Source organism: Centruroides vittatus, unplaced genomic scaffold (assembly GCF_030686945.1).
Source record: "Centruroides vittatus isolate TY-2023 unplaced genomic scaffold, ASM3068694v2 contig_854, whole genome shotgun sequence".
Taxonomy (NCBI): domain Eukaryota; kingdom Metazoa; phylum Arthropoda; class Arachnida; order Scorpiones; family Buthidae; genus Centruroides; species Centruroides vittatus.
In genome coordinates this window covers 2606947-2616942 of record NW_027122558.1, presented here as the reverse complement: position 1 = coordinate 2616942, position 9996 = coordinate 2606947, and the positions used below count along the sequence as shown (strand labels likewise).

General features: G+C 39.1%; 1 protein-coding gene across 1 annotated transcript in view; it reads right to left on the bottom strand.

Annotated features, from left to right (window-relative positions):
- Positions 1–5176: 5176 nt before the first annotated feature.
- Positions 5177–9996, bottom strand: part of Rnb (R and B) — a 32320-nt gene continuing 27500 nt past the window's right edge. The window contains exons 6-7 of the mRNA XM_067279119.1: positions 6884–8540; positions 5177–6047 (exon numbers count right to left, since the gene is read on the bottom strand). Coding sequence (XP_067135220.1) covers positions 5261–6047; positions 6884–8540 — 2444 coding nt within the window. The 3' untranslated portion in view covers positions 5177–5260. The remainder of the gene's footprint in view (positions 6048–6883; positions 8541–9996) is intronic.

The window sequence follows — 9996 nt, the reverse complement described above, 5'->3', positions numbered from 1 at the left end:
CTTTCGTCTCCCGATATTTGCCACATTCAAAAATTCTTGTGTTTCCGTGGCTGGTCTTAAAAATACCTACAAAATCGAGAGTGGCTCCGAAAAATTCGCCGCTTCAAATTGTTTATCGTCACCAGCTTTACTTACTAATTAACGAGGGTGCCGGTAGCCTTATCGGAAAGCAAAAGTAACGCCTTAAGCCAGGAGAGGATCGGACGTTCGGGTCTCCGATTCGAACCAAACGGGACCGGCTTCTCAAAAACTTCTGGAATTTTAGTTTAGCTTTGTTACGCGTAACACTATTATTTTACCGCATTGTTACTATTGTCGTTATTCCTCGGGTTTTAAAGCTTTGAGATTTTGAAAATTGTGACGTCTGTAGATTAATTAACTCTTCCACATATTTTACATACTACGTCCTGTCAAGCAAGTTTCGGACATTACTGTACGCGGACGACATAGCGGCAGTGTTTTATTTCTTTAACAGTGGAAAATTTCAACAAAGAAATCCAGTTCCCGGAACTGGCGCTGTTCGCCGTAGCGGCATAATTTAGAACTAAGACTCTAGAGTCTAGACGTTTGTGAACTCTGCAAGGATAAAGTATGCAGAAAGGCTCAATACTCAAAATTAAAGTTGAAAACTGCACAATTACTGAAAACCTTTAGAATTTCCATCATTTCTAGTGCTTCGCGCCGGTTTCTTAAACGTGAGATCGCTATCAATATGGTTTTTTTCAAATATAAAACTATAATTCTCCCTTAATTCCTAGTGTTAAAAAACAATAATTTCCAAAAAATTATAAAAATTCCTTAAAAGTAAACGAGTTAAAATCACTCTTCTTTGTCCGATTTCAAATGAATTAAAACAAGAGTGATTTTAACTCGTTTATTTTTAAGGAATTTTTATAATTTTTTGGAAAATATTGTTTTTTTAACATAATAATAATAACCGATCCCATTGTTTTTAATATTTATTTATTAATTCCCAGTATTTTGAAATTATATTTACTGTATTTATAATTTACTTGGGAAGACGATAAGATAAAAAAATTATCGTTGTTCGAGACTAATTTTGTTAAAAGGATAATAATTGCGTGTGAAACAAACATTTATGCAGTGTGCCCATTTAATAAATGCCACATTTCATTTTCCCGGTTGTTGTGTATACGTAACGAGGGAAAGTAATGAAATCGTGTCAAACTTGACCCTCCGAGTTTTTTGCAATCTCCACGTTTTCAAACCCCTAAACCCAAAAAAGGACCAAAAAAAATCCATGGATGTGTGTGTTGGCATTTATTTCGCTTAATAACTCGGGACAGGGTGAAGATAAAGAAACGAAATTTGGCACGATAGCTTATATATAAGGGCCATCGATGCTATTAAATTTTGGTTGTGAAAGATCGAGAGAATGGAGAGATAGAGGGTGGTCACGTATATAGCTCGTCAGGGGTCAGACTTGAATGCTAACCACAAGTAAAATCATTAAGTGTTTTATAAACTCATCTCTACTCTCAAAATTAAGTCTCTTGCTATTTTATAATAATTAAAAATATGAGATTTTGTAGTAAACGTTTTATACAACAGATGGCGCCACATAGAATTTTACTTATTTTGATTAATACAAATGTTATTTTTTAAATAAAATTTCATAAAAGCCCGGAAAGTTACGCAACTCGTTGCTAGATTTTTAAAATGAGAAGATTTATATACATCACTGGAAAAAAAACTCGATTAACGTTTAAAAACACCCCTATTGTCAACTAATTTGGAGAACCATGCGTACAGTATCACATTGAAAATATCGGAACACTTTAATCTTGCCACTTTTGCATCTTCCGAAATGGACAAAGAAGATTTCGAAGGATGCTTTTACAATACGCAAAAGCATCCTTTAAACGTAATTTTCCAACGTGCGGCAGAACAAATTTCTACGCTATCGATGTTACACCGCATATCGAAGCCATCTTTTCGTTCTTTAGCCAACAAAGATACAATTATAAACGCATTTAAGTTAAACAATGACTTTCTTGCCAGAGTAAGTACACGAATATACAGAAAAGTGTTTTTAAATATTGTTAGATAGCATTTCTTAATTGCTTTTGACATGGAATCGTTATTGTTTTATTACCATGTTTATTGTACTGTACAGTTTTCTAAAAAGAAATCAGTTTTTCTACCTGACAAATTAAATAGTTTTTAATTTTAGCAAATAAAGTAATAGATATAGTTTTATAAAAAGAAAATAGTCACATCGATACCAACGAAATTCGAAACACCATCACGAGTACGAAACTGACGCGCCCACACAGTGTCACCGACCACTTTGTACATAATGGAAATTCTAAAGGTTTAAAATTAATGGTGAAATTTTCTAAAGGTTTTAAATTAATGGTGCAATTTCGGACGCCCGTATACGAGTAATTCAATTAAGTGCTTCTGCAAGAGAAAGACCGAAGGGCAGTGACATCTGCAGCCAATTACCGTGACGATTCATTCCTAATTCTAAGCGCATGTCACAGAAGTGCTACTGTTTAGAAAGACAGACTAGTAACACGAATACGAGGCCGGTTGGACCGTTCAAAAAACGTTCTCTGTTCCGTTTTCACAGTTTGTTTAAGTTACGGCAACGCAAGAATTGGGTGATCTCCCTAGGGGGATGCCTTCCGGGAGGTCTTTAAGGGTAACTGGCCCCTATTCAGGCGTTACAGACGTGGAGAAAACCCGAAAAATTCCACGTGGCCAGCCCGTTCTGGCGAGGTGCGAACTCACGGCCGATCTCCCAGCGTTCAGGGAACGGAACCGCTTGGTACTGGTGGGCCCCATTTTCTCAGAAAGATTGCAAATTGGTGAACTCCCGTGGCGGCATTGTCTACGTCTTGCAGACGGGGAGGTACTCGACCTCTGTCATTTTTCGGGTAAAGTGGGTGGATCCAACAATGGCTTCGTGGTATAACAGGGTGCACCCGATGGTCAAGGGGCCCTGGCATCCCCAAAGTCAAAGGAAAAGAAACAGTAGGAAATTTTCCAAAAATATTTTCCTAATTAAAATTCATTTTTTTTAATTATATAGTGTAGTGTGTTCTATTTTTATATTACTTACGAATTAAACATAAAGGTGGGAATTTTATCTGTTCAGTTCGGCTCCCCCAAGATGAAATCTCGAGTGCGCTACTGGGCCTAACCGTACCCGAATTTAACGTAGGTTTTTCCGGGTCGGAGTGAGCGCATTGGATCTTTAGCGTTAAATCAGTGGGGCGAAAAATACGTTTTACTTGGCCGGGTTGCCCGTTCCTAAACAGCTAAGGTCGGCCAGACCCGAAGCTTCCAAAGTAGGATAGCGGGTACTTTGAAGAGCACGCTATCCTAGTCCACACCTTTTTCGTCCGTAGGTTTTTGCCTAACGCGGCAATGGATGTCTTTAACAAATTATTATTGCATTAACTTTTAACGACAGAAAACAGTATTTAGCTCGAACCGGTACTACCGCCTGTTCTCCGCGCTCCGCGTGTAGTCGACAAGAAGCTTCGTTCACGCTTGGGTGCTAGCTATCGCTGGCTAGCTATGCTGGCACCTCGGCGCCCGGGTGGGGAAGAGCTTCCGTACTTCCTAAAATTATATAACACTACGAACTCCACCAACAATCGAGTGGGCTACTCGAAGCCAGTCTCATCGCGGCGCGTGGCGCGACTCGCGATCGCGGGGCTTTAACGTTTTTAATTGTTTGTGGCTCCGTAGAAGGCTGCGACGATACCAACGAATTTTCTAGCTTGTTGCCACCTTTTCCTCGGCATCTGTCGTCGTCTAACGAGATAAACCTCGACCACAAGCAATTTACCCGTTTCCTTTACTTATTAAATTAATACTCAACTTTATAATCGAATAGTTCTAAAGTGCCTTTTAACCACTTAATACTGCTTTAAGTGTCCCATAAAACTGAAGTTGGAGAATTAAATTGTTTTCTCTGCGTCGCTACAGACCGCGTCTCCTTTAATTAAAATATATTTTTACACACTTACCGGTGGGACCTTCCGAAAATTTTATTCCGGACGACGTCGATCCTTACGTCTTCGTACTAAAAAAGTAATTACTATCCACGCCACTCGTCGCCGGCAGTTACTTTCGAAATAATCACTAGGGGCGCTATCTATCTTTCGCCCTCTGGTGTTGTAAAATGAGGTTTCTCACCGGGACGCCTATACGGACTTTAGATCTTTACCGGAAAAACCGAATTTATTTGTATGTTGTTTTAATCCTTCTAATATTCTACCACCGTAATAAGTACAATTTTAAAGGTATACTCGGAATATAACGTTACGGTATTAAGAAATCAAACCGAGATTTCAATTTGTTTCATTTCTTTCCACCATTCCCAGTTAAATAAAGTTGCGACTCTTCTAGTGTCTCGATAAACTATTACAATTAGCATATATCGTTACATCGGGTAGTAAAAGTATGTCTACTTTTGTATAAATACGGGTTACCCGTTCGTATCGAACGTAGCGTGGCGAATAAAAAATACCAATACCAGTGCCGGTTACGTAGAATTTCTATCGACTAAAATTAGTAAAAGTATTTTGTCGAAAAGTTTCCCTTCATAAAAAATAATCTTAAAATTTGATTTCGAGCGGAGAAAATACGAGTGACCGGAGGTTTCTAACCGGCGAATTTTAAAATGGTGAAAAAATTTAACACCGGCTGCCTTTTGTCCGCATTTCTCTTTATTCATAACTTTAAATATCCCCGACCGAGCCAATTAAGAATCTCCAATCTGTAAATACGTTTTTATTCAAAAAACGACACGGTTCGGGTACAACACAACGGTTTAACGTATAAAGTTTCCGGGTAATTCTTTTCGAACGTCTTTACACGCCAATGTACACATCGCGTACACGGACGTATACGCGGATGCATAACGCGTCCGTGCGTGTGTATAATAAATGCCAATGCGTACACACCGGCATTGGCATTTATTATACAGCATATATTAACATGTTACATATATTTTGTAACAGAAATATATATATATATATACAAAATTGAATTTTTATAATCTTCCCTCATTACTTTTCTTCAATAATCGCATCGAACAGTAGTAGTAAACGAAATCACTTACGATGCGGTCTGATTTATCGGTATATAAAAACTTCAAATATTTTACTTTAAAATAACAAATAATTCGGACTAAATCTTAGTTTTATGCAAATTATTGTTTTCTATAAATACAATTTTCCTTCCAAAATGTAATTTGATGGCAAACGGGAATATTTTAACGTTAGGAAGCTTCGTTAGATCTTTGTCTTTTGTACAGAGGTTGATCTTTGGACTCGGGAAATTTGTCTCTGATGAAAGTTTCCACGTGATTTGCCGCTTCTTCCAGAGAAAAGAGACTAGAGACGGCGCGACATCGGCGTTCGGACTGCATGTCGCCCACTAGAATGTAGGCGAGAGCCGCGTTATTCAGCTCCACGTAATTGTACTTCTTGGAATGTAAATACACGTTCCAGACGTTTTCCGGCGACAGACGGATGACGATTTCCTCCACCACGCGACTTTCCAGTTCCTTCAAGAGCAATCGGTCGGAGACGACCATCAGCTCCAGCAGGACGGAGGTGGAGGCCGAAGTTAATTTGAAACACATGTTTTTGCAGTCGTACAAGTAATGAAATATGACGTCGAGAGCGCGTTCCGAAACTTCGGGCAACTTGATGCTTTCCTGAGCCGATTCGGCGAACGAACCCTGCAGCATGATTTGGAAGAAAGAAGACTTCTGCACCAGTTGAGATCTTCTGGCACCCACGCTCCCGCCGTCGTCCAGAACGAATTTCACGTCGTAACCGTCGCCGTCCACGGCGTATCTGCACGTGGCTTTATGGTCTTTCGTCCGAATTTCGTCGCCGACGCTGGGGTGGGCCACGTCAAACGGACGAACGAAGTGTTGGCACAAGGCGCACAAACTGTTGACCGCTGTCTCGAAAATATCGTTCTTCGTCTTCAGCAGATTCATTAATATTTCCAAGCCGTAGCAATCGATTAGAATCCTTTTAAGTAAATTTCTTCTCCTGAAATAAAGAATAAATTCAAAAAAAGTCATTTTACCGTGGAAAATCGTCACCAAAAAAGAACGGACACGCACGATTACACCAATAAGCAAAACATCCATTTCTAATTTTATCGTAAAAGTTCGCTCATCTCTGTAAACTAAAATGAAATCAAATTTAGTGTGGAGCTATACGCGGGGCGATTTTTAATTCGCGCAAAACTTTAATATGTTGTTGTTTGTTTAGTTATGGCAACGCAACACTAGGCCGATTTGCCTAGAGGGGATGCCTTCCGGGAGATCTTTTAAGGGAAACTGGCCCTATTTAGGCGTTAGACGTGGAGAAAGCCCGGAAAACTCCACCTGGTCTGCCCGTCCGAGCGAGGCGCGAACCTACGACCGAACTCCGTGTTCGGGGTACGAAGACCGCTTGGCCACTGGTGGGACCCAAACTTTAATAACTTTTAGAGATAGAAATGTACTAATTGTTGCGCTAACGGAGTTATCGGACCGTTCTTCTTCGAAGAGAACGTTACTTCTGCCGCATATGTCGAATTTTCGAAAGCTTTATCCCAAAACGACGTCCCGATCCGTACTACTCGGGATAAATTACAGGTATTCGAACCCAAACCTCCTGCGGTCGAGATCTTATTGCCCGGACCACCCTCTGGCCTTCCGTAATGGCCAGTAATAACGCCGACGACGATTTATCTACGTACAGAATTTTAACTAAATCCTGTACGTCGGCGTTTTTATCTTTCCCCGACAATAAAAAGATAACTTAGATCGAAAAACACTACACGTGTTCGAGAACACTAAATTTCTGTATCGACAAATTAAAAGTTTTAAATAACATACCTTATTAAATAGGGAATTGCGAGAATGCAAGACGATTGTTCGGAATCCAATCCGGTTAAAAGAATGTGACACAACACGCCCATTCCGTATCCGGATTCGGCCACGAAACTGAGATTTTTCAACAGCTTACTTTGGAGCAATTTTAGGTGGTTGCATTTGTCGCAGATACTCGAATCGTGAATGGTTAACTTGTTCCTAATCAACAGTGTCGTTCCGAAATTAATCAAGTGTTCGAAGCAATAATAATTGGACGTCAAACGCGAAAGAATTCTTTCGGCTCGAGCCGTGGTAGATAAGTAACAGGCGTAATCTAACAATGCTTGAATGCACTCTTCTGTAGCAATTTTATATGTTGGTTTTTCCATTTGAGAAAAATGCGACAGATGCATTAAAATATAATCGCCGACATTATAATTTTGCTTGTCTTCTTTACGGGAACTAGAATGTCCGGAAATGTCACTAGCGGCAGATATTCTTCTCCTTTTCGTGTTCTCGCATAATTTTAACGTCGGCTGAATAAATTCGTCATTAGAATTATTGGGATAAAGTTGACTTACGTCTCTCTTTTCGGATTGGGTGCGAACGGTAGACTTTTGTCTCGATTCTGTTTTACTTGTATTTAAATTAGTTACTTGGGCACGATCGACGTTTAGATTTGATTCGGTGATTTGATCTTTTGTAGAAGCAAACGATTCGGTACAATTTTCGTTTTCTTCTTCCGATATATGTTCTTCGCAAACCGGGGAATACCTCAAAAGCTGCACCGTTTGTGGCGACTGTGAAGTAGATGACGACGAACTTGGAGAAGAAGGTGACGAAATAGAAATGAAGTCTGTATTTCTTTTCGGAGACGAAAGAAATGAATTGGGCGACCACTGACAATCGTCCCTAGACGAAACGGCCGGTGACCAGACTCCGTAGGAAGGAGGAGGAGAAGGAAGACTCCAGTCGACAGAATAACGATCGGGGGAAAAGCAGCTTCCGGTACTACAAGGACTGCAAATATCCGATAATTGATTATCAAAGGCACCTTCCGAACCAAAAGTTACTTCGTACTGTTCGTTCTGAATTTCTTGATAACTTGGACTATTTATACAAAAAACTTTGGTAGAATTATTTTCTTTTTGCATATTTGCAGTAGCATCGGCTACTTCGTTATCAAAATCACTGTCACATTCTTCGGTTATCTCGGGTGCTCTTGAAACGTTTTCACATAAATTTACAGTTTCCGAGTCATTTTGTGAAACTTCTTTAGATGCTATTTCTTCGTCGTTATATTGACTTATTTTACCTTCGTTTATTATTGAAGAATTTGTGTACTGTTCGTCAAACTTTTCCTCCTCCAATTTATTTTTTGAACTGCACAGACTATCACTTTTTGTCGGCACTAGGATGTGATACTTTTTATTTTCAATTACATATTTATTGAGATGTTTGACTAAGGAATTGATAAATCCGTTATCGAGAAGTACATTTAAACTAGGTTCGTCGAATCGGAATGCCAGAAGAGAAATAATAATACGTTCGTGGAGATATTCTTGCTCCACGCTGTTCAATAAATTCAGCAGAGTTTTCAAACCGTTACTTTCTCTTATTCTAACTCTATTTACTGCATCTCGACAACATAAACAAAGGGCTGTAACTAATTCAGTGACTCCTATTAAAAAAAATTATAAAAATTACTTAATTTTATATCTGAAATTATATACCATTACCTATAATCCTATATGTTATTTTATTATCAATATAAAATTTAAGACTTTCATTTATTCCATATTAATGTGTTAACTAAATATCATTTATTCAAAAAAGAAATTAGAAACTCTATAATAATTACTACAAATGCTACTCGAAAAACTTGCATGTTTGATTTTTTTTATCAACAATATTCAACTTATATCTTATTTATTAATAATATACTTTTTCTCATCATATTATCATCATCGACTTATTAACATCCTTGCTACAGAATATAGAATGTACCTAAAGTTAATTCGCTCGTGTCGGGAACATGTTAGCTAAGAGGGAAACGGATAGCCGTGTGTTATAGGCATGGCTGTTATATTGAATGAAATTCTACAACTATAAATGGGAAGGGGATCATGTGGCACATCATTTAGGGTCAGAATTTCACAAAGAATTAATTGATAAAAGATTTATTGACCTACCTCGAACAGTTAGAGTTATGGATGTGTTTCCTTTGTTGTTACGGGTGTGAAGAATGGACAACACAATGCCCCTAACATAAGAAGAATGCATTGAAATCGTCCCGATGGCAGGAGAGAGAATTTCTAGGGTGATTGCACGGGATTTTAATCGACCTCATCCGACACCGAGAGTCTGTCACACGTAGCAGTTGCCGACCTACTCCAGAAATTCGGTCCGTAAGAAATATTCTGGCCGTTCCATATATGTCATAGGTGAAGAGACCACCATAGTAGTGCTTGCATCATTTACAAAGTCCCTCATCTGCAGCCAACAATGACTGTCTTGGGAATGTGGTATTGGCAGACCGTCGATCCATACGATCCTGCATGAGTGTAAATCGCACCTTTACAACAATACCTAAGTGAAGATGATTGTGATCGTCAGATCCAGTTTAGTGAATGGTGTCTGAACAGAATATGGAAAGATCTGCACTTTCAGTTCAAAATCCTCCACACAGATGAGACAAATTTCTGTTATAATAGGGAAGTTAATGATTAGAACATGTGTCACTGATCCTCTAAAATCTCTCACCAGATTGATGCCAGCAAGATGACTGGAGATCAGAAAGTGACAGTAAGGTGACGGATACAGAGAACCAGAATTATCGGTCCATTTTTCATTGGTTACAATCTCAATAGAGGGTTACGTAAACTTGCTGCAGGAGCACATTTCCTGACTTTTTTCAACAAGACAGGGTCCCATCACACTTTGGACGCTGTGTGCAAGTCTATCTTCACCTTCAATTTCCCGGTAGATGGATTGGCCGATGTGGCTCTATTGAGTGGCCCTTCACTCCCAATTTGACTCTACTGGACTTTTATTTGAGGGGACAAGTAAAGTCTCTTATGTATACTGTCAAGATATGCAATCTGGCACATCTGAGGAACAAGAACAGGAACAGATCT